The 25889-nt window shown below is 42.6% G+C and overlaps 1 protein-coding gene across 12 annotated transcripts in view; it reads left to right on the forward strand.

The window, feature by feature from the left end:
* The window catches only part of HIVEP1 (HIVEP zinc finger 1), a 143352-nt gene that overhangs the window by 94372 nt on the left and 23091 nt on the right, over positions 1–25889 (forward strand). For all 12 annotated transcript variants that reach the window (XM_019945173.3, XM_033863828.2, XM_073810333.1 and 9 more), the window contains 3 exons: positions 11262–17230; positions 20442–20575; positions 21290–21465. In XM_019945173.3, the coding sequence (XP_019800732.2) occupies positions 11262–17230; positions 20442–20575; positions 21290–21465 (6279 nt within the window). The remainder of the gene's footprint in view (positions 1–11261; positions 17231–20441; positions 20576–21289; positions 21466–25889) is intronic.

The raw sequence follows: 25889 nt of genomic DNA on the forward strand, positions 1-25889 counted from the left end.
TTAGCTAAATAGTTATCCATATTTTTCCAGTTCTTTCTGTGGTTTTATTTCTTACACTGAGTTCATTTAACTTATTTTGGAACGTGGTGTCTGCTTAGCATCTACTTTACTTTTTTGTCTCGTGAAACCTGCATTGCGTATTTTAGAACTACATTATCCTTTTACCAAGATTTTGAAATATGCCACTTTTTCATATACTAAACGCATATATAGTCTTTCTATGGATTTTCAGTTTAACCATTAATTTTTTTTTTTTTTTTTTGGCGGTATGCGGGCCTCTCACTGTTGTGGCCTCTCCCACTGAGGAGCACAGGCTCCGGACGCGCAGGCTCAGCGGCCATGGCTCTCGGTTCCAGCTGCTCTGCGGCATGTGGGATCTTCCTGGACTGGGGCACGAACCCGTGTCCTCTGCATCGGCAGGCGGGTTCTCAACCACTGTGCCACAAGTGAAGCCCTTAACCATTAATTTTGAGAAAATACTTTACTATTTAATCTCTTTCTTTATATAATTCTTTTTCAGAATTTTATTGTCTAATTTAGAATATCTATTCTCCCAGGTGAAGATTAGAGTCATGTCATATTTTTTAAAGAGCAAATCTTAAAAATTGTTTGCAATTGTATAAAATTTAGACATTTGGAAAGAATTGATATCCTCAAAATATTGATTCTCTCCAGGAGCATGATGTGTTTCTTCATTTTGTAAGTACCTTTTGAAATCATATCAGAAGACTTTTAAATTTTCTGTATGTTTTGAATATTTTGTGCTAAATTTATTTCTAGGCATTTTTCTATTTTTATTGCTGTTATAAATAGAATATTTTTTCATTGTATTTTCTGGTTTTGGTATAAGCAAAAAGGTTGATATATGTATGTTTTGGGTGGGCAGCTGACTTACTGAACTCTTGTTAGATGTAGTAGAGTTTCAGTTACTTCTCCTAGGTTCTCCAGGAGACCATTATGTTATCAGCAAATAATGCTGTTTTCTTCCTTACCATCATTTGTATCTTATTTCTTTTTATTCTGTTATTGTATTAGCTAGATAATTTGGAGACATGATTAAAAATTATAGAGATTATTACAAGAATCTTTTAGTTGCCCCAGACTTTAGGGATTTCTCTCGTGTTTGATTTTGAGTATTGCCTGTCATTGGTGTGGTAAATATTCTTTATCATGTTTTCCTAGTGCTCTGAAGGTTTGTTTTGATTTTTCTAATTCCCCTACGACTTCCTCTTTAACCCCTAGGCTATTTGGAAATATGTTGCTCAATTTCCAAATATTTGGGGATTTTCCTGATGTCTTTCGGCTGTTTATTTCTCATTTAATTTGTTGTGGTCAGAGAACATAGAAAGTTATTTTTTTGGGCAACAGACTTTGTTTTTAAGTTTAAATAGTCATATGTGGCCAGTGGCCCCCTATGATAGTTTCCTGTTGCTGCCTAACTAATTACCATAAGCTTAGCAGTTCAAGAAACACTTCTTATCTTATAGTTCTGTAGGTCAGAAGCCTGACATGGTCTCACTGGGCTGCAGTTGAGGTGTCAGCAGGGCCATGTTTCTTTCTGGAGGCTCTAGGGGAGAATCTGTTTCCTTGCTCTTAGGCAGAATTAAATCCTTGTGTGCGCCTGAGCTCCTCCTCTCAGTTCAAAGCCATTCCCAGCCTCTTGAGTTCACCTGTGTTCCTTGAAGCCTGGTTCCCCTCCTCTTCAAAGCTAGAAATGGCAGGTCAAGTCTCTCATACTTCACATCTCTTTCCTGCCCCTTCTGTCAATTGACTAAGTTTGAAGAGGTCCTGTAATAATCCAGGATAGTCTCCCCACTTTAGTACCTTAACCTTATCACACCTGCAAAGTCCCCTTTGCCACGTAAAGGGGCTTATTCTCAGGTCCCTTGGATTAGGGTGGACTTTTACAGAGCCATTATTCACCTACCAAACTGCTGTATTGTGCACTACAACTTTACGTCGTATTATATTTTAAAGCGATGACATTTTTAAAATTCTTTTTAAAATTTCCTTTCGTTTTTATCATTTTCAGAGCTCTTTATTTCTTTATTTATATGTATAGCTCCACATTAAAGTTTTAACCTTTCAGTACAGGTCTGCTGACAGTGAATGCACTCAGCTTTTGTTTTTCCCAAAAAAAGTGTCTGCTTTGGGCTTCCCTGGTGGCGCAGTGGTTGAGAGTCCGCCTGCCAATGCAGGGGACACGGGTTCGTGCCCCGGTCCGGGAAGATCCCACATGCCGCGGAGCGGCTGGGCCCGTGAGCCATGGCCGCTGAGCCTGCGCGTCCGGAGCCTGTGCTCCGCAACGGGAGAGGCCACAACAGTGAGAGGCCCGCGTACCGCAAAAAAAAAAAAAATGTCTGCTTTGCCTTCATTTTTTGAAAGCTATTATTTTTTGATGTAGAATTCTGGGTTGGCAGTTTATTTTTTCTTTCAGTAGTGTTAAAATGTCACTCCATAGTTTCTGTTGAAAATTTGGCTTTAATTTTTATCTTTGATTCTCTGTATAATTTTTCTACCCTCTGGGTGCCTTTACCCAGCTTTTCTCTTTACCTTTAGTTTTCAGCAGTTCGAATATGATTTGTCTAGGTGGTTTTTCTCCTTTTCTTTTTTTTAACTTTTATTGCTTTTTTGTTTTTTTTCCACCTTCTTTCCTCATTCTTAATCTTTCTTATTCTTATTCATTCCATGGGGGTTCTCTAAGCTCTTTGGATCTATGGTTTGTTGTTTATTTTTGGAAAATTCTTGGCCGTTATTTCTCACATATTTCTGCCTCCCTGTTTGTTCTTTCTTCTCCTCCTGTGATTCCAATTATACATGAGACCATTTGATATTGTCCTGTGGCTCTTAGATGTTTTGTTCCTGTTTTTCCCCCCCATGTTACTTTTCTTCTTTGTGTTCTGTTTGGTTTATTTTTATTGGCCTATCTGTAAGTTTACTTATTCCTTAGTTTTGTTGAGTCTGTTAATGAGCCAATCAAAGGCTTTCTTTATCTCTATTCCTTTGTCTTATTTCTAGCGTTTTTGTTTGACCCTCCCACTCTGTTTAAATTCCCATTTGTGAATGTATGTTGTCAATGTTTTCCATGGATATTTTAACATATTAATTATAGTTATTTAAACTTCCCCATCTGAGAGTTCTGACATCTGGATCATCTCTGAGTCTGGTTCTTTTGGTTGCTCTGTCTCTTGACAGTGGGTTGATAGTGCACGTATCTTAACTTTTTATTGAATTTTGGGAAGTGCGTGCCTCACGGTAGGTACTGAGTTCAGTAGTTTTTAATAGCTGAAAATGGGCACTGCTCTTCTGTCAGGTCATCAGGTGGGGAGTTGAGGCAACCTGCTCAGGAGTGGGGCTGCATTAGGATTTTGGTCCACTGTGTTTATCTTCAGTGCACCATGCTGGCCTCCAGTTCTTCTATCAGTGGCCTGCCCTTTCCCTGTGCTTATAGCAATGCTGGGATATGGAGTCTCCCCCTCCTTGCCCCTCTGCTCGTAGTAGAGCGCCGTGCAAGGCTGTCGTCGGGCAGGTGAGGACTGCTCTTTATCCTGGTGCAGCCTCAGTCGGAGGCAGTTCCGTGTTCCCTGCTGCTCTCCCAGGGTAGCAGACCTCTCATTGTACGGGAATGGGATTTTGGTCCCAGGACAGTTTGCTACCTCCCCTGGGATAGAGATTTCCTGGTCTGCTCTCCCCCAAGTCACAGTGGGTTTTACCCAAGGCTGCTGCTCTTTTCCCAGCAGCTTAAGCCTTCAGGCTTTTGCTCCACATCAGAGAAGCGTTCAGGCAGGGCCCGGGGCTTGGCGCCTTTTCTGCAGTGGCAGCTGAGCCCCTCCCGCGTGCCCGCCATGAGCACCTGGGGGAGGCCTACAGAACAGAGCCTGGGTGTGGGTGTGAAGCCCCCTGTGTCCAAGGCCAGGCCTGTCCACCCCACGCTCAGCCTCCAGCAGTTTGTTGCAATTCGGGGTGATGCTTTCTCACTCGTTCGCGAGGCTGGCACGTCTTCCTCCACATTCTCCTCCCCACTTGCCCCAGCGGAGCTGGTCCACACATCCCTCTGTGGGGTTCAGGCTGTTTGGTTGCCTTGTGATTCTGCTTTATGGTGAACTCAAGAGAAGTTCTGATTTTTGTGATATTTCTGGCTTTTTCTTACTGTTTGGGTCAGGGCAATGCTTTTCGAGTTTCTATATCCTCAGGCAAGAATGGATGTTGAATTTTATTAAATATCATTTACCCTTATTCAGAATGGTCATGTGAGTTTCTCATTTATTCTTCCTGATGTGGTGAAGTATATCAATAGGTTGCCTGATATTAAATTCATCCCTTATTTTCTCTTACTCAGAGAATTCTTTCATTAGCAAATATTTTTTTAACACCTATTAAGGGCTGGATGTATAGGGATGAATAGTAAACATAAGATCTTATAAATCTTATATTCTAATCAGAAGGTAGACAAAACATATAAGTAGATAAATAGGGCATTTCAGATTGTGATCATAATTATGAAAAATAAACAGGGTTTGGGCAATATGGGGCAACTAATGTAGGCAGGTAACACTGATGTTAGGATTTAAAGGTTGAAAGTGATCCCGGCATTTAGAGTTGAGAGTAGGGAAGGCTTTTCAAGAGATGGCGAGTCCAAGTTCCCAGGGGCAGGAAGGAGACAGGCCTGTTGAGGCATCAGAGTTCACCCACCACGGCTGAAGCATAGTGAGGAGAGGGGAACGGTGTGGAGGGGGCTCGGGAAGCTGGGTAGAGGACCACGCTGTGTTTTGGTGTCTTAGATGTTTGAATTCCATTCCGTGAGGAATGGGAAGAACTTGGAGATGGATGTGGCTTTCTGTCGCTTGCTAAGTGAAATTAGTTGTTCCCATATCTTACGTGGTTGGTCCCTGGCTGCTGTACTTCTAGTGTGGTTCTTCATTGCACGTTAATTTATTTGTTATCCGTCTTGCATTTTCAGTCTCTTTCTCTCTGCTGACTTTTACTTCCTGTTTATAAGCCCACTCAACACCCCTTATCCTACAGAAACCTTGCTATGACCTCCTCTCCTCTGGTACTGGCATCCTGCCTTTCTCTCTCCCTCCCTTCACGGCCAGATTCCCAGCGCGTGGTCTGTATTTGCTTGCCCTGCACTTCCCCAGGCCCTCCCTCACTCCTTGCCCTTTTGTGATATGGTTTTTATCCCCTGGACCCAAGTGACGACTGCTCTGAGATAACAGCCCCCCAAGCCCAGCAGCCTCGTGTCTCGTCCTGTTTATCTGAATGTGATACGTAACACTGTTGCCCACATCTTCCTCCTTGTAAGTCTCTAAACCCTGGCTTCCTGAGCACTTCACTGTCACATATTTTGTCTTACGTTTCTTATTACTCCCTGTTTTTTGTCGTTTCTAGCTCACCCTTAAATATAGGGATGCCCCAAGCCTCTGATGCCAGACTTCTCTCTACTGTCTATTCTCTGTGGCTTCTCATTTCTGTACTTTTATAGAAACAGCACTCACTACGTGCTCCCAGATCTGTGCCTCTAGCCCAGACTTCTCTGTAGGTAAAGGAGAGAATATGCATATATACTTAATATGTCATAGTTTTCACATTGCTGTGTAATCTCTGTAATTATTTTACATGGATGTATAATGTTAAGTGGCTGTGCCGTAGTTAGCCTGTCCATTTCCTGCTGAAAATTTCTAATCCAGGGTCTGCAGCTCCAATTTATAATTGTACACAAGGATATTGAGCTTGAGATTTGGTGGAATGGAAAGTGAGTTGAGTTTTTTCCCCCTCCCAAACTAGCTCAGTCCTCCCAGAGAACAGGAAACCTCAGCAGAATCTTTGGCAAACCTTTCTCAGGCTTTCTTGCTTTGAGAATCAGCTAAGAGGCCCATTGTCACTACCTGAGTTCAAGGTAGCACTTTAACTCTTGCATGAACGACTGAAAGGCCTTCTAAATGGTCCCCCTACCTCTGATCTCTTGATGCTCTGACACAGTATGCCATCAATTGTTAGAAAACAGGTGGTCCTTGTGTCCCCAAGACCTAAGAGAGATCTGAAGCTTTTCACACTGATGTGTCTTGGAGTCAGCTGGAAAAAGATATTCACCTTCAGTCAAGGCAGGGTTTTAAACACACTGTTAGATTGTAGGTCACCATACTTGAGAATATCCAAACGTGAGAATATCCTTTGTCATACTTTAGCTCCTATTTCCCTAACCATTCACCTTTTTCCAGTCAGGTGGCCTCTGCAATCTCTCCAAGCTGTTCTCAACCTCCTACTTGGTGGAGAGCTGGCTTGTTTATAAAGCCCAACAAGTCAGGGATTCTGACAGTGGCTATGCTGCCAATCTTGGTCCCTCTTCTAAGTGCGATTTGTGTCTTTTAAATGAATTCCTCTTTGGATCTCTGACCTGTTGATGCCTCAGAATTTCTGCCTGATGGTCAGCCATTTCCAGCAGCATGCTGACCAGAATATAATTTTCAGCAGTTGGTCGACCTTGATGTTGAGCCTTTCCCACCCACTTCCTGGTCTGAGTGTGCATGCTCACTGTGTAAGGAAGGAGGGTTGTGCTTCATCCTTCACACAGAGAGGGTTATGGGCCCCCAAGGATGTCCAGCCCTAGTGTTGGTAAAAAGCAGCAGCTCTGGAATCACATGGTGATAACTATAAAGCAGCGTTTGTCCCGTGAGGCAGAGGGAAGGCCTGTGCCCTGGGAGGTGGGAGAGTGAGCATCATCCTGGTACACCTTCCACCACTGTCTCACGGTCTTTCTTTCTGCTTCCTTTAATTTATTTTCACGTTAGTCTACCAAAATAACAAATTGCCCTTAAAAGTAATGAAAAACCTAAGCACTGATGGTAAAGAGCTGCTCCCCTCCCATCTTCCACCCCAAGCTGTATTTCTGCTTTGAGGCATTCTGGTCTATACCCTCTCTTAACTCTATGGCCTGCGGTAACTGTATACCGTATGTTGTCGACGTAGCCACAATGTTTGATTATTACATTCTTTCCTGTAAGGGCGGGAGAAAATAACTCCAGTCACGCTTTGATAGGTTTGAAATTAATCAAGATTAAGTTGAGTTGAAAAAACTATCCTGAGTGTATGATTCTCCAAGACCCAAGGGTCTGCTACCTCACACTTCAGGGCATTGGTTCCCCAGAGGAGGCTTGTATCCCTGATTCCTAGCCAGAAGCCTTAGCCATTCACTCTGTGCACTCCAGCCAAGGGATGGAGAGTAACGATCCCATGCAACTTGCCTTAATTCCACCTCTAGAATAATAACGTGGGATTCACCTCAGATGTGCCTGGCACCTTCCCTCTTTACATCGGTCTCATCTGCTCCACCACCCTCTCCCCTCCTGATAGCAGCAACAGCAACAACAAGCTCCTTGCCTGTAGAGACTAATCCAGCATCGAAGGTCATCCCCTTTCAACCACCCATGATGGAGTGGACGTTACCCCTTGAATGAGGGGAGTGAACCCTGGTAAAGGAGATCCAACAAAGCTTAGAAGAGCGAACACAACTCAGAAAAACACTGTTGGGAACATATTCTCCATTGAATGCCACTCCCTGTGATGCCCCATGATCTCAGGCAATAGAAAAGCCTGATGTGATGAAGAGAATGTGAAAAGACAGACCAGAAACTCAGCCTTAAAGGAAACATTACTTCAGAAACAGAAGCTTTTTTTTTAAGCATTGAACTTAATAAGAACATAAATTTATTAAAGCAACAGTTCAAATATAATATGAGACAGTAAAAGGAGATGATATGGGCAATGTGGAACTTAGGGAACAAAATGAGAACAAAGCAACGTCAGTCCAAAACCAATAAACGAATTTGAAACAGCAAGGAATTTAATGGCCTGAAAATCAAATTACTGATGTAAGGGAAGAAACGTTAGATAATTCTAGAAAGAGCGAAGGAGAAAAACAAAAAGATTGAAGAGATTTAGATCATCATAAGGGTGGTCCTGCACAAAGGTCATTTTTTTTTGCCTACGTTGGGTCTCCGTTGCTGCACGCGGTCTTTCTCTAGTTTCGGCGAGTGGGGGCTACTGGGCTCTAGGTGTGCGGGCTTAATTGCTTCGCGGCATGTGGCATCTTCCCAGACCAGGGCTCGAACCCGTGTCCCCTGGATTGGCAGGTGGATTCTTAACCACTGCGCCACCAGGGAAACCCCATAAAGACAATTGATGTCAGTAAAGTAAAAGAGCCAACCCCAAAGAAAACAATTGGCCAGAAAATGTATTTGAAGAAATAATAAAAGAAAATTTTCCTGAAATAAACTAAATGAATTTTCTTTTAGAGGTCATTGTGTTCCAGGAAAAAAATGAAACGTTGTACAGTGGTAAACTCTGAGCTGACTTCTAGTGATGTTATTAGACTTTGAAAATAAAGGTTTTTGCAGATACGCTGGCAGAAAAAAGGCAAGTCACCTCAAGGAGGAGAAACTACCAGTCAGGCTGGCAGCAGGCTTCTCTCTACAAGCTTCATTGCCAGAAAGCAAAGGAGTGTGCAAAGTTTTGAAGGAAAGAAGTGGTATATTAGCACCAGGTCTTAAAATTCAAATAGAGAACGAAGGGTAAACAACTATGCAAATAGAATGTAAATGTTATAAACATTCATCAAAGAGAGATGAGTCCGTCTTCATCTAAGATTGAAACATGGTGCGTAAAATCTGTTTAAAATGCGTTTTTTCAAATTCTTAACTTTAGAGGAATTATGTCTATAAAGAAATAGGGATCTTAAGTCATTCCTTCCTTTTCACTTCAGCTTCATTTTCTTTAAGTACAAAGTTGAATTGTACTTCTTAAAACAAAAAAAATACATAGAATGTTCCCTTTAAAACTTAATGTAGGGTTTCCCTGGTGGTGCAGTGGTTGAGAATCTGCCTGCTAATGCAGGGGACATGGGTTCGAGCCCTGGTCCAGGAAGATCCCACATGCCGCAGAGCAACTAGGCCCGTGAGCCACAATTACTGAGCCTGCGCGTCTGGAGCCTGTGCTCCGCAACAAGAGAGGCCGCGATAGTGAGAGGCCCGCGCACCGTGATGAAGAGTGGCCCCCACTTGCCACAACTAGAGAAAGCCCTCGCACAGAAACGAAGACCCAACATAGCCAAAAATAAATAAATTAATTAATTAACTCCTACCCACAACATCTTCTTAAAAAAAAAAACTTAATGTGGTATTTCTGGTTTTAGCTGTGGGTTGAATTTTTGCATTTTTTTCTTTGGAGTGTAAGCCATTGTTTAATTTTTTTTTTTTTTTACACGTAACTTTACCTAAAAATAAAATCTTATTACAGAAAGTATGTAAAACATAACAAAATAAACCTATCTACCCCACCCAAGGCTCTGGTTGCATAGGGTGGTGGTTGGGCTTGGCATGGGCAGATTTTTTAAAAATCTCTTGTGTTTCTGCTCTGACAGTTGCCTGAGTTGGGAACTGCCGTTCCTCCAGGTGGCTGCTGGGCTCTGCTTTTGTATTTATTTTAACAGCCTAGTGGCTCTCACTTTTGTTTCAACCCACCTCCGAGCTCCCGGGAAGTGAGTAGGGAAACTAAGCACCCGAGACGCTGATCATCATTTTTCATTTTGCCTGCTCTCTTGTATAGTTAACGAGAGGCATAAAGTACATCACCGACTTTATTGCATTCATCCTGAAGAGGGAAAACCACTGGGCAAACATCATTTTATAAATGAGTGGGTTGAAGAATAAAAAAGGTTTGCTCAACATCATTTTGTAGAGGTATCAACAATATGATACTTTTTTTTCTATTTTTCTTTAGCTCAAATAGTTTCATCATGAGACACCCCGCCCACCCTTTTATTTGCCCTTCTGATTATGGTGGGTAAATGTATCTTTAGTGGATTAGTATGCAATTTTTAATTAAATTAATACATGAAATCACATAAACTGATGTCACAAGATGACCAGAATATTATATTTTATGTAAATTCTTCTGTTAATGCAAAGCGGTTATTTTGGTATAGACATTTTGGTCTAATATGAATTTTTAATAGGTACATTGTAACAGCTATTTGAAAATAATGAGGAATTAGAGTATTTGGCTTTTCTACAAGTAAGTAATATAAGCTTGAATAATTTTTGTTTACGTGCCCGAGGATCCAACAAATCAAAACAAACGAAGTTATGGCAAAAGCAGTTATTGCTCAAAACTACAATACTTGACAGAGATTGTGGTGGTTGATGCCATTTAAATGGTGATTTATTTCAACACAGCAAGAAATGGAGGTAGTTTCATCTCTTCTCTCCTGTTATAAGTTCTGTCTGTCTACCTACTCACCTATCATTAGTGGCAAAGAAACATAGCCATTGAATATTTTGTTCAATTAAAATGGTGATTTTTATTTTAAAACTAAGGGCCATTAACAACATTAGGACTTTAAAATTGTGTTGGTGAAGAACCACAAGTAAGTATATTATTTTACTTTCATATTTTTCTGTTTATTGATATAACTGCTATTTAGCAATTCTTCAGGGTTCTATCAGTGAATATCCCATGATCATCTGAGGTATCTGTGTCTAAAAATTATTGTATAGTAACCTTTGTTCTCGTAAGAATATCAGTATTGCCTATTTTGGAGCAATACTGTTATGTAGAAACTTGCTGAGAAGTTTGCTTTAAGAGATACTAGGGCTTCCCTGGTGGCGCAGTGGTTGAGAGTCCGCCTGCCGATGCAGGGGACAGGGGTTCGTGCCCCGGTCCGGGAAGATCCCACATGCCGCAGAGCGGCTGGGCCCGTGAGCCATGGCCACTGGGCCTGCGCGTCCGGAGCCTGTGCTCCTCAATGGGAGAGGCCACAGCAGTGAGAGGCCCGCATACCGCAAAAAAAAAAAAAGATACTAAATGTGATAAGACAAATACCCAGCATTAAAGGTTGAATTTTCTTCTTTGTGGGCCAGCTCTCTTAAGACTAGGGTCCTCAGCTGCAAGGGTGAAGGGGGAGGATAATTTAGTTTTGAAACATCAGGTTCCAGGACTGTGGTGAGATAGGGGGTCAAGAACGGAACACAGCCTTCTAGAAATGTGCACTAAGGTCTTCGCATGATTGTTTCAACAGATGTTGATGGCCAGCCTTCTTAATATTGCCAGAATGTAGGAATGCAGTTTTATCCAAACCGGCTTTCCTTTAAATTGCCTTCTTCAGTTGTCATAACACCCTTGTGATCGAAATGTTAACCTAAAAACATCATAGTTGGTGTACATACCATTTTACCAATTGGTTTTCTTTTTTCTTCTTTGAACAGAAATCTTAGAGGCTGGTATTAAAGGAACTTCAGAATCACTTAAAGGTGTGAAACGAAAAAAGATTGTAGCCGAGAATCACCTGAAAAAAATACCAAAATCCCCACTGAGAAATCCTCTTCAGGCAAAACACAAACAAAATACAGAAGAGTCATCTTTTGCCATTCTTCAGAGTGTGGCGGAGTCCCACAAGAAGCAGAATCACAGTCCTGTAAAAAACGGGAAGCAGTTTACCAAACACAATGGAGAAGCCCCTGGGCTAATTGCCGAGGTCTCTAAATTGCAAGAGGCTGTCTCCCCGAAGAAGCCCTCGTTTCTGCAGCCCCCATCCGAGCCGCGCCGGTGGAGGTCGGAGGGCTCCGACCCCGCCAAGCCCGGTGTCCCCGAGGGAAAATGTGACTCCAGTTCTCTGTCCAGTAAAAGCAGGACTGACCACCGTGAATGTATCTCCTCTCACTGCAGCCCCCCGCCCTCCTCGTATGCAAACACCGCGTTCGATGTCTTACTGAAGGCCATGGAGCCAGAACTGAGCACCTTGTCGCAAAAGGGCTCCTCTTGTGCGGTTAAGAGCGAAAAACTGAGACCAAATAAAACTGTACGACCCCCTTCTCACCTGAACCACAGCCCGATGGATGCCCCCGATCCGACCCCGCAAGAACCGGCTGCCCAATCACAGCCGCCTCCTCGGACCTCATACGCCGGGCACGTGTCTGCCGCTCAGAAGAATGACCAAGCGGCACTTCAGGCCGTTTCTCCTTCGTATAATCCACGCGAACACTCTGTTTCTAAACCTGGCCAACAAAATCAGCAGCTTCCAGCGTGTTCGGGTTTCACCAGATCACTCACGAGTCTGCAGAATCAGGAGAACGCCCAACTTGAACACGTCTGTAACGCAGCAGTGATGTCATCCGTAGGTGTGACGTCACCCTCCAGTAGAACTCAGGTTTCTCCTCCAAACCAGCAAGTGGATGCTGCCTTGCCGCTGTCAGTGAGCCCCGCCCTTTCCACGCGGTCACCCCCCACGCCAATTTACAACTCAACTCCTGTCGCCTCTGTTGTTAATCACAGCGTGGAACAAATGTGCAATCTTCTTCTGAAAGATCAGAAGCCAAAAAAACAAGGAAAATACATCTGTGAGTATTGCAATCGAGCCTGTGCAAAGCCCAGTGTGCTTTTAAAGCACATCCGCTCCCACACTGGAGAGCGACCCTATCCCTGCGTGACCTGCGGGTTTTCATTTAAGACTAAAAGTAACCTCTACAAGCACAAAAAGTCCCATGCACATACTATCAAACTGGGTCTCGTCTTGCAGCCAGATGCTGGCGGCTTGTTCGTGTCTCACGAGTCCCCCAAAGCACTTAGTATCCATTCGGATGTGGAAGACAGTGGGGAGAGCGAGGAGGAGGGTGCTGCTGACGACAGGCAGAACGACCCGGGCTCCATGGACCTGCAGCCCGTGCAGATAATGAAGATGGTATCCAGCTCGGAAGCTTTACCTAAACTGGGTTCCATTCCAAGCAATCCAGATCCTGTGGTAGGTGACTTTTCACTACAGGACAGATTTTCAGAAGCACAGGCTGTGACAGAGTTACCCAAGGTTGTGGTCCACCCCATCAGTGTGTCCCCTTTAAGAGCTGACAGCCCGAAGGTTACGGACTCCAAGCCTGAACCTCCTAGTGCACAGAAACAGAAGGACCTTCAGGTAACCGGTATACTGTCCCACTCAGCCTGGGCGTGCTCCCTGGAGATGGATGACAAGTCCCATGAGAAGGGCGATGTGAGTCAGCCCGAGGGAAAACAGGAATCTCACGTGGGAACGGTACATGCCCAGCTCCAAAGGCAGCAGGCCACCGATTACTCCCGAGAGCAGCAAGGCAAACTTCTCCTGAGTCCTCGCAGTTTAGGAAGTACGGACTCGGGTTACTTTTCACGTTCTGAGAGTGCCGACCAAACAGTGAGCCCACCCACCCCCTTTGCCAGAACGTTGCCCGCCCCAGAGCAGGACTCTAACAAGAATAATGGGCCTTCTGCACCTCGTGTCAGCACACCAGCAGCTTCGGCTCTTCCAGCAGGTGAAAAAGCGTCACTCCTCCCAGGTCAGATGCGCCCACCTTTGGCGACAAAAACGCTTGAGGAACGGATATCAAAGCTTATCTCAGACAACGAAGCCTTGGTAGATGACAAGCAACTGGATAGTGTAAAGCCACGGAGAACCTCTCTCTCACGACGGGGAAGCATCGATTCCCCCAAATCGTACATATTTAAGGATTCTTTCCAGTTTGATTTAAAACCAATGGGACGGAGAACAAGTTCAAGCTCTGATATACCAAAGTCCCCTTTCACTCCCACAGAGAAATCAAAGCAAGTGTTTCTTCTGTCTGTACCTTCCCTCGACTGTCTGCCCATCACCAGAAGTAATTCTATGCCTACCACAGGGTACTCAGCAGTACCTGCAAGCATCATCCCTCCCCCACACCCACTGAGAGGAAGTCAGTCCTTTGACGACAAAATTGGTGCTTTCTACGACGATGTCTTCGTACCAGGGCCTAACACTTCTGTGCCCCAAAATGGACATCCCCGCACTCTTGTCAGACAAGCAGCAGTAGAAGACTCCTCAGCAAATGAAAATCATGTTCTGGGTGCCGGGCAGTCCTTGGACGAGAGCCATCACGGAGGCAGCCCCGCTGGTGAGACCGCAGCAGCAAGAAGCAAGCCCCCGGCCCCGGGTTCACACTTGGAAAAGAAGAAGTCTCATCAGGGGCGAGGGACCATGTTTGAGTGTGAGACCTGTAGAAACAGGTATAGGAAACTGGAAAATTTTGAAAACCATAAGAAGTTTTACTGTTCAGAGTTGCACGGACCAAAAACCAAGGTAGCTCTGAGGGACCCCGAGCACAGCCTGGTGCCCAGCGGCACACAGCCTCCCATTCTGCACTACAGGGTCGCCAGTGCCACCGGGGTCTGGGAGCAGACGCCCCAGATACGAAAAAGGAGGAAAATGAAAAGCGTCGGAGATGACGACGAACTTCAGCAAAACGAAAGTGGAGCATCTCCCCAGAGCTCCGAGGGCCTCCGGTTTCAGAGCGCGAGGGGCTCGGTTCCCAGTTTGTCTCAGCAGAACGTTGCCATAACTGGTGACCAGCCGCCTAGAAATATCCAGCTGCAAAGCTCCCCGATTCAGCTCGTGGCCAGAGGCCCCGAACAGCCCCCGGACCCGAAGCCGTCCTCCGTCGTGGAAGAGCAGGTGAGCTCGGCTGCCCAGGACAGGACAGAGCCCAAGAGACACGGGGCCGGCATCTCCGTCATCCAGCACACAAACTCGCTGGGCAGACCCGGTGCGCTTGACAAGCTGGAGTCTTGTGAAGGCGCTTCCCCCATTTCTTTCCAGGAGCTGAGAACAGGGAAGCCCGGGTCTCTGCACATAAGAGGGATTTCCCAAGAGGAAGGCCGCCTGCCCCGGAACACGTCTCAGCCCGCCGAGCCTGCACTGTCCGATGCTCTGAGAGGGGAACTTCAGGAAGGTTCCAGAAAGATCTCAGGTGAGCGACACGTGTTAGGGCAGCCCTCAAGACTCGTTCGGCAGCACAACATCCAAGTCCCAGAAATCCTGGTCACAGAAGAGCCAGATCGGGACCCGGAAGGCCAAGGCCACGATCAGGAGAAGTCTGAGAAGTTCAGTTGGCCTCAGCGGAGCGAAACCTTGTCCAAACTGCCAACAGAGAAACTGCCACCCAAAAAGAAGCGGCTCCGTCTTGCCGAGATCGAGCACTCCTCAACCGAGTCAAGCCTGGACTCCACTCTCTCCAGGAGTCTAAGCAGGGAGAGCAGTTTATCTCACACTTCGAGTTTCTCTGCTTCCTTAGACGTAGAGGACGTTTCTAAGACTGAGGCCTCCCCCAAAATCGATTTTCCGAATAAAGCGGAGTTTCTCCTGATTCCACCTGGCTCTAATACCCTGAACGTTCCTGGGAGTCACCGGGAAATGAGGCGCGCTGCATCGGAACAGATTCACTGCCTGCAGATGTCGATGGAGGTCTCTGATTTCAGAAGTAAATCATTCGACTGTGGAAGCATGACTCCACCTCAGCCAGCCCCGCTTGCTGAATTGCAGCCTCCGACATCCCCTTCTGGCATGGGGGTCGCCGGGCATGTGCCTCTCTTGGAAAGACGGAGAGGCCCGCTGATACGGCAGATCTCTTTAAACATCACTCCGGAGGGTCATCTATCTCCTGGGAACCCATCCTCTTTCCAAACTATCGCTCGCCCTGGTGTGAACACAGTGCCGTTTCAGGGGCCTCAGCTCACTCATGCACCTTCACCTGAGTTTCCTGCAAATACTTTGGACTCCCAGACTCAGATTAAGGATCTGCGAGCAGAAACTTCAAGTTCCAACTCTCCAAACATCTTTCCTGTTCAACAGCTTCTTGGTATCCATTTGTTAAATCAAATCCACGTGCCCCTTAGCCTCCCAGACACACAGATGTCGCTGCAGGTGTCTACACAGAGTGTCAAAGCAGATGCAAGCCCCGGTGGACATGTATCTTCTAAAAGTGAGGACTGCTTTGCTCCCAAGTACCAACTTCAGTGTCAGGTGGTCCCTTCGACCCAGCCTTGCACTTCTAACGCTGTACATCCTCTGCCAAAGCAAGTTCTTTCAGACCCAGCTGGGGCCAACCATCGTGCGACCTCGTTGACATTACCAGCCAAGTTAGTAGAAGCCACGTCTAATTCGTGTCCTCTGCCACCACTGAAGGTCGGGCCTCTCGGCAGTCAGGTGCCGAAGGTGCCGGCGTCCTTTGCGCTGCCCTTGCATCTGCAGAGTCGGGTCCCAGCGTACTGTTTCGCCACAGCCACAGCTCTGCCGCAGATCCTAGTGACCCAAGATCTATCCAGTCAGCCGATTGGCCAGGCTAATCATAGTATGGTGCCAATCAGCGAAGAGCAAAATTCTGTGCCAAAGTCGCAATACGCTCACCGGAATGCTTTGCCAAACCCAGAGGGAGAGCTTGTCTGCGAGAACGTTACTTCCGAGATGGGCCAAAATTCGTCGCCATCAGAATCCTTGCCTGTAACTCAGAAAATGTCTGTTGGTAGGCTTTCCCCCCAGCAAGAATCTTCAGCTTCAAGCAAAAGGATGCTGTCCCCAGCAAACAGTTTAGACATTGCCATGGAAAAGCACCAGAAGCGGGCCAAGGATGAAAATGGGGCCGTTTGTGCCACAGATACTAGACAGTTGGAAGCACTGAGCTCAAGAGCTCATGAAGTCAGTAAGCAGAAGAAGCCAGTCCTGGTGAGGCAGGTTTGCACTACGGAGCCCCTTGAAGCTGCGATATTGGAACAGGATATTTTTTCTCACCCTGAAGTGAGTAGTGAGGCTCTGCGTTTGACTGGTGTTTCACCAGCTGATAATTTGTCAGCAGGACACTCCAAGCCTGTGGTTATAGAACCTGTAAAAGAATTGCAGGAATTTGAAAGCATCCCGTCGGCCACATCGCTGACTCTGACAGTTAGAAATTCAGCTGTCCCTGCAGAGAAAACTCACGTTTCTTCTTCGGAACATGTAGACGATAACCAAGAAAGGAAGTCACCAGGGGTTAAAACTCCAGGCGACGAAGCGAACGTCCAAGAACAGAGTCCGCCAGCAGCCACCACTCCTTCCGCATGTAAAGCCAGTGACACACAGCAGCCGTCCTTCCCCAGCCTGAAGACTGCAACCAGCTTCACGTGGTGTTACCTGTTGAGGCAGAAGGCCCTGCACCTGCCCCAGAACGACCAAAAAACTTCGGCCTACACCGATTGGACCGTGAACGCCAGTGATCCAAATCCACTCAGCTTGCCTACCAAAGTGGCTCTTTCTCTCCTGAACTCAAAACAGAAGACCGGAAAATCTCTATATTGTCAAGCAATAACGACCCATTTCAAGTCAGATTTATTGGTCTATTCAAGCAAATGGAAAAGCAGCTTAAGCAAGGTACTTGAAATATCATTTATCTTGAAAACTAGTCTGTGCAAGTTAGTTCCAACATGTCTGGATGCCTTTAAAGATTTCGATGGGAGGTTGTATTTTAATTTTGAATGACAAATTGTGCTTTCGAAGTGTACAGTTATTTGAAAGAAAGAATGATAAGTTTACCCAGGGAGTTATACTGATAAAGATTACCCAGAGTCCTCTAAGGTTTGATTTTCTTGTTAGGTGAGAGAAGATTATGTTTATGCTTTATCCCTGCTAACGAAGGGGAACAGAGGTGTGGATATTAGAGATTGTTCTATTTCACTTAAAAATGTAAGCAGAGACCCATTCATCCTTGTTTTATGCAAATCTGACCACTCTCCCCTCACCGTGCTGATCCCAACTCTCTTCCTGTGTAGCTCTGAGAATCATCTTAGTACTAGAGAGAAGGTTCACAAAATGACTGTACACTTGATAATTAAGTTGGTTTGGTCAGGATTTGTACAGTAAGGTCGTAAAACGATGATTTGGGGTTATTTGTGGAATAAAACTATAATTAGAGTTGTTGGCTTTATAAAATGGGGGAAATCACTTAAATGATTAAGAATAAATAGATAAGGGTATTAGGTTGGACTCTGGACATTCAGAATTATAGATTAAGTTCATGATCTCTATAGGCTCACAAGCACATAATACAGGTTCATAAATATTTATCAATAAGAAAATATCACAGGATCAGTATGGTAATAGAAGTATCCATAACTTTAATAAAAGAAGGAAGTCTCTAACTGCCAGTAGCTTGAGCAGGAGGTGTGGTTACACGGAAGATATTCCAAAGGTGGTGATACTTCAGCTGAGTCTTTAAAAAAGAAAAAAAAAAAAGTAGGGATTTTTTTTTTTTTCAGGCAAACAAGAGTGAGAAATTTTAATAGTCTGCCAAGTGATGTGGAAGTGAGAATGAACTTAGTTCATTTAAAGAGCCCCGAGGAGTCCAACATGGCTAGAAGGTGTTGGAAGTTTGAAACACTGACGTAATTTGAAGTTGGAAATGTAGGTAAAGACCAAAGAATACGCGTGGTGGTAGAGAGCCTTTGATGCTTTCTCAGCGGAGGAGGGTGCATCCGAACCATTCAGAATTTAATTGTTAAATGCTCAGGCTCTACGTCTACTAAGTCAGATGGAAAATGAGGCTTGAGCGTGAGAATTTAAACAGCGCTTCGTGTATGTATGTCCCTGAAGTACCTATGAAAAGTGGCTCTCCTTCAGTACCAAGTGCCTTGGTAGAAATGCCTTGGGGAATGCACATCTGGATTTGGAGCTGGGAGAGAGCTCCGGGCGGAAGGTGTAGAGATCGTTCAGTGCATAGGTGCAATTAATGAGGCCTTTAGAGAGAAGGGCCTGGAATGGATCCCGAGATCCCTACTACTCAAAGGCTTGAGTGGATGAAGAAAGTCCACATAGGAGATGAGAGAGATTGTTCATAAAGGAAGGAGGGGGACTACGAGAAAGTGGTATCACACAGATCAAGGAAGAAGATATTTTAAAGAGAGTTGTTCAAGCCAAGAGGCCAAACGAAGATGAAGACTAACATGGTTTCTGGACTGAAGGGTTCTAATGTCCCAGAGACGTGAGTTATATGGGCAAGTGGCCGTGGAGGACTCGGTACTGGGTTGACTGTTAACTCACAACCCAAATGTGCATGTATTTATAATTCAAAATGGAAGAGAACAGGTCGATGGTAAAGTGAAAGCATTTCTAAGAGAAGCAAGGTGTCGACAACATACAGTGTATAGAGCGGTCAAACATATAAACTAAGGAAGTAGTAAATATTTTGGCATTTAGCTTCTTGGTGAATAGAAGTCAGATTTGATAGCAAGAAAGTGAACAAAAGATAAGTGGGAATTTGGTACTGAGAAGAAGGTAAGAAATAAGATTACTGTTAGAGGTATAATGTCAAGGAAAGGTATGTGTGTATTCCAAACCTGATGTGTTTGCCAGAAAAAGTGGAGACAGTTGCACTTGTACATGTCAGGGTCAGTGTCATTACCTCTTCACACCACCTTTTTGAGACACTCAGGCCAGCAGCTTTTCTTTACGCCTGGGTTTGTAAGGACAGGGCCTTCCCAGGGGGTTCTTCCCGAGGCCACATAGGCCCCTGGGTCCATGATGCACATACTCTCTTGTCACTTACTGTTGTTATGTCATCGCAGTATGATAGCTTTCTACTTGGTGGTGTAATTTTTAAAGGAAGTTTGTAACAAAGAGGACCTTGATCAGAAAAGTTGTGCCTTGTGTTGGGCTTGGCCAGAGGACTGGAGTTTGAGCTCTTGCTGTTAACACTTGACGTTGGACAAGTGACTTCACCCTATGCGTGTCCTTCCTCACTGGGATGTGATCCACCAGTGCTGGCTGCCTCACAAGGATATGTGAGAGCAGAGTAGGCTGGGGAGTGAGAAAAGAGGTAGTAAATAGTGCGGTTGTATAAAATCATAAGGTCGCGTCACTACAGAGTTTCCGTAGGAAAAGCACACACTGTTTATTATTCTGATGTTCACTACTTTTTTCCTAGAGATTTTAGTATTATCAGGCCAAGACCTAACTTTTGACCTGCCCTATAATTCACAGTTATCAGTATTCAGGAACTTTTGATATATTCAGGATATAGAGAGGAAACGTAATTATGGTTCAGAATGATGGGAGACGGGAAAATAAAATACTGGGAAATGGAGCTTCGGCTCTGGCTTTACACTGCATTGATGTTGAAGGGAAGTTAGTCATGTTTCTCAGGAGTATGAGACATTGTACCATAATGGGGTAGCTAGCTCTTTTCCATCTTTAAATAATAAACTCTTTAACAAGTATACTTAAACTGTAGTCTGAGTGGTTCGTTAGCTATAAGAAAGAATATTTAGTTTACTAAAAGAAATTCCTAAAATTAAACTCGTGGAATACCAGGGTGGAGGGTTGTAGAGTCTTTATTTGGGGGTGTCAGTGGAATGTGGTGGGATTTTAAAGTAGCATGAGCTGTGTCAGTTTGCTGTGATTCAGACAGATAAAGGAGGAGATAAAGCAATGACCTTTAAAGCTGTTACGTCCTTGAAATGCCTTCCATTAAGCTAACCGCATGCACTGTACTCGGCCATGTTTTAATTTCCAAGTGAAACACTAGCATGTTTGTGTTTTCAGTTTTATTAAATTAGTGTCTCTCTCTCTCTTTTTTTTTCCCTTTCAGAGAGCATTAGGTAATCAAAAGTCCACAGTAGTTGAATTCAGCAATAAAGATGCCTCTGAAATTAACAGTGAGCAAGATAAAGAAAATTCCTTAATCAAAAGTGAACCAAGAAGAATTAAAATATTTGATGGAGGGCAAGTACAACTTTTCCTTCTTAAATGTACATTTAAACTTACTTTTTAAATGTACATTTGCTTTCATGTGAATGAAGACTTACCAGTGCCGATTTTATATAACCGTTGCAAGGTTTCTCAGCTTATTAACAGAATCTTCATGGCAAAATACATGTTAGGTATTATGTTAACTAATGCCATTTTGATCAAGAAAATGACAACTATTTAGAAAACACTGTAGGTTCTAGGAGGCAGCAGAGCACTGAGTTTTCAGAGTGAACCCTGGGTTTCACGTTGCTTCATAGTAAGGAGTGAACTGAAAAAATCTGCTCTAAAAGAGACGAATCATTGCCTGTTTGATGTCTTCTGTGAATTCGGTCGTGAGAAAAATTGTAAAAGCCAACTGTAGTTAAAATGAAGCTCAGAAATATTTCAGTACCTGTAGCTGTGATTGAATTTAACAATAAAGGAAACTTTTAGAGCAGTCACTTAGAGGAGCTATTTTAAAATCAAACCTGGTATTGAATAAAGTTGTTTGATAAGAAGTAGCTATTAGAATATTGTGTTGATGTGAAAAGCTGGAATATTCTGTTACTTACATGTGCATAACATTTATATTCATTGAGTGTAAAAATTGTGCCTTGTTTTATTTTTTAGGTTGAATTTCAATCATCAGTATTTTCTCAAAGGCATAGTATCCAGTTGCCCTATTCATTTTCCTTTTCTTTAAATTAGATACAAATCAAATGAAGAGTATGTATATGTCCGAGGCAGGGGAAGAGGAAAGTACATTTGTGAAGAATGCGGAATCCGTTGTAAGAAACCTAGTATGTTAAAGAAACACATACGAACCCATACAGATGTCCGCCCCTACCACTGCACTTACTGTAACTTCTCCTTTAAGACTAAAGGTATGAGATGACATCGCTTCATGGTCCTTTATTATATGCATTGAGTTAGTAGACCTAAGACCCAACTTTACGTATTCCTTGACCAAGGATGCAGTAGCTTAAATAGAATAATATAAATTACATCTTGTCAACATCGTAGTCTTATATCTCTTTAGATATTTCTAGACCTCTTGAGAAAAAGTTTTAAATTACACACTTTGAGAATATACGTAATAAATATGACATTTGAAAAGGAGCAACTGCCCTTTTTTCTTTTACTTCCCAAATTAGAGTTGTATAACATGATGACTAACACGTTTTCAAAAATACTTACTTTGGAGCTAAAGAAGAAAAAAGAAATTTTCACGATCACATTGTAGATGCATTTCAGTGCTAAAAGATTAAAGAAAAAATTAAAATAATAACTGCAGTAAAGTTATACTGATTACATTCATGTTTTATTATCTAATTTTACTCATGCATAGCCATTTCTTTTTCTTTCCCATGAAGCTCTTTTACTGAAGTACTGTTGAATATCAGCTTCAAAAAATTTCTAAATTTTGTACTATTTAATGTTTGTGGAACTCAGAACTAGTAATTAAAATTATATTTAGTACCATTTCTGTATTCTTTATATGTTTTTATTTAAATTGTAAGCCTTTATTATAGTTAAGGTAATTTTACTCTCTACAAATTTCCTGTGACATATAATGAATAAATACACTATCATAAAATGTTTGCTTTCTCCATTAGGTTCCTTGTTATGAATCATTATACAAACATTTCTTGCTTGAGACTTTAATTTCATATACCACCCTTTAGAAAGTAAGAATCTCGCAAATACAAAGCAATATAATCATAAAATTATTTGTCTGAAAGGACAAAATCTGTGAAAAATATTTAATCAATATTTTTTAATAGAACTACATTATTTTTATACCTTTTCAGTTAACATTTGCTTTTTTTTCTGATTATATTGGTTGTCTTTGCAGTTTTTGTTTTAAAAATTGATCAACTCTTTAGCAAAATTTATTCTATATTTTGGCCAGTATTTATTGGCATTTAAAGAGTATATAGCAACTAAATAGCTTCAAATTAGCTCTCCTTAAATGCCAGTAAAATCTGAAACAAGAATGATGGGGGAAAAAACAAAACTGTTCTTCAGGTAGCCTTGAATATTTCTAAAGTTTCAAGAAATCATAAGTCAGAAGGAACCCTAATTCTGTCATTCTCAGGTTGTGGTATAGAACCTTCTTCTGGAAACGGAGGGTGCATTTCAGGATAATTTTCCTGATCTTGTGTGAAGGCTTTGATAGGATTAAGTGCTTTGATCTTTTAACCCAACTTACTGCTTTTACACTGGTGTTGATCCTATGATTAAGAAAAGTCCGTCTGTTGAATAATTTCCAGTGTGAGACCAGGAGCCAATATTACAAATAAAACATTACCAGTTACAGAATGATGTTACCAAACCACATAAAAGAGGATCCAGGTGTAATGTGAAATGGGTGTTTCTCAAAAGAAGGAGGAAAAGGAATCAGGAAATTTTATAAAGTAAGGGCAAAGAAAGGAAGGAAAACTTTGATGTGGAAAACAAATGAAACTACAGAGATTTCTTGGCAAAGAAAAATATTATGAATCATCAAGTGTTAATCCTAATGAAATAACTCAAGCCAACGTCATGTAAAATATTAGATAAATGTTTGTTAAATGGTGGACAGGGCATAATGATCTTTGAAGAGTGAGCAGTATATGTTAGCAGTTTTCATGTCTTTCATTTCTCAAATATGCTGGATACCTGAATTTACATTAACTTTTTTGTTTTGTCAGATAATTCATTGGAATTATGTGATAAATATTTATCTGAAGAAAGCTACCCTAGCTAAGCAGACTGGTGAAGAAAATATTAGAAATTCAGTATTTCCCTATTCTCGGCATGGCAGTTCTCTTTTTTATGGTCGCTTCCTTGTAGAAGTCTACCTTTTATGAATATATGTCAAACAGATTCCATAGTACCTTGTAAAGGTAGCTAAATAATAAAAGACTTGTTTTTAGATTAGGCTGTAAATTTTGCCCTACTCTGATTTACTTTGTTGTCCCATTCTTGAATGTGTCTGGTTATTAACAGAAGGTAATAGTGATGTAATGGCATGCTATATAAATAGGAGTATGCAAAGATAGCATGGTACTATCAAAGGAATGATCTGCCCTCCTAGAAATTGATGCTTCTGATGGTAATGCTCGTAAATCTGTACTTCATCATTTGTCCTCTCGGTTTATTTTATGAATGCATTTTCAAAATAATTTTAATTGGTTTGTTTTCACTATTCTGCTTTAAAGGTCAGTCAGCTCCGTCAGTGAGCTTGCATCTCTGCAGGATTTAGTTCCATTTATATCACAGAAAGCTGGACTTTATATATAGCTATAGGAACCCAGAAGCAAAATCTTTCATGCTTTCCAGAGGATTTATATTACTGTTTATTAAGTCTGTTGAAAAATTTATCTGTTAAGTTAATGCACAGCCTTGCTAGGGGATATTTGCATTTGAATGTACATACTTTGCATATTGAAATGCAAATTGTTTTATATTAAATTATTTAAGAAGTTGGTTAATAATAAGTAATAGCCCAAGTTATGAGAAAATATGCTTATTAAAAACTCATATTCCCAAATTTGCCTAGTTACCATTATACATTAACTTCTCAGAAAGCAAGTGACCTTCGTGGCTGTCTGTTTAGGGAACAAAAGCATTTTGAAAGCACTATTAGTGGACCTTGTGATTTGGTTTATAATATTGTCATCATACTAGAAAGTGTTTTGACTAATAAGTGGAAATTTCAGCTACAATAAGATGGGAAAACTATTTTTCATAACTTCTAATGTGAAAAATTTGAAGCATACAGAAAAGTAGATATTTGCATAATGAACACCAGTATGCCCATCACGTTTTAATAATTGTTAATAATTTGCCATATTTGCTTCATAGTTTACTTTTAAAGTGTATTTAAGGTAAATGTGAGACATGGCCAAGTCATTTAAGCCGGGCGTTACCTGTAGAATCACAGAGGTCAAGGTTTGCTGGATCTTAGACATTTCCTGGTCCGGGCCCTCTCTTACACTGGAACCCCTTGAGCGCTAAGCTCTGGGATGCTGTGCGTACTAACTAGTGCAAGAATTGGCCTAAACGGGTGTGACCAGTCCCACGGGCTTCGTGCAATTTTAGTGAAGGTGAGGCTCTATAAATAGTGCAATTTTGCAGGTCTTTCAGCTACTGCAGACTCAAATCTGGACCAATGATTCGAACATTTTTTGCTCTGCTGAAGGTTTATTCTGAAATACTAATTTGCCCTGCTCGCCAAACTCAGCATTTAGATTTTATTTTCGAAAGAGACGATTTTCCCTTCTTGGCAATTCTGTGTGTGTGGCATTATCTACTCAAGCTGCTTGGTATCCTCGAGAATTTGAGCTCTCCCCCTGCATTAGTGATCACTTGGGGCCAGCACGCCCAATGGTTCCCAGTTAATCTGGTGATACTTCCAGAGGTGTACACCAGCTGCCAGAGGAAACACACCTCTAGGGATACTATTATGAGACTTGTAGTCAGTATGGTGAAGTAAAATTAATGTAGGAAATTCTTTCTCTTGTTCCAAACACACAGAACTACTATTTATAGTACAACAACCAACTGTAGTTTTAAATAGATAGCCAAGCTTGAAATTTAGAAAGAAAGACTCCCAGCCGCCAAAACTAAGGAAACTCCAAACTAGAATGGTGAACAGATATTAAAAAAAAAAAAGTCCATAGGGACATCAAGCCAGATATATGCCCACAGGCCTGGGATTTAATGCTGCCAGATATATGCCCACGGGCCTGGGGTCTAATGCTGGTCCTGGAATGGCATCTGAGACCTCTGAAATAAGCATGGCTCTCCTGTCCAGTGACTTTGGACCATGTGGGGGAAAAGCTACCTGCTAAAAAGCAAAACCCTATACCTGTGCCATGCCAAAAGAACCTCACAAACTGATCCAGGATTAGCATAATGAAATTGTTAAGGTCCCAGGCAGAAGCAATTGGAAGGCTGACCCATAGCGATGTGTCTACAACCCAGGGTACGTAAGACTCCACGGAAACCAATCTTGCTGAAGATAAGTTTACAATAAAAACTAAAAAATGTGCAAGGAAATAAAGTACTATGAGGGAAAGCCAGCGCACACAACTGGTGGAGAATTCAGAAACCACAGATCATAGTGCAATCTGAAAGGGACTTTAAGTGTATATAAAATGTTCTAAGGAATAAATAGGGACTAGAGAATAGTAACCATAGGCAAAAGTAGACATTATCAAAGTTGAGGAGGCAGATTTGAAAGAGAGAGAGATTATTACCAGTAACAAGGTTATTACAGCCTATAGACACCAGTATTATTTTTTGAGCAAATTTTAGTCAT

Source organism: Tursiops truncatus, chromosome 10 (genome assembly GCF_011762595.2).
Source record: "Tursiops truncatus isolate mTurTru1 chromosome 10, mTurTru1.mat.Y, whole genome shotgun sequence".
NCBI classification, from domain to species: Eukaryota; Metazoa; Chordata; class Mammalia; order Artiodactyla; family Delphinidae; genus Tursiops; species Tursiops truncatus.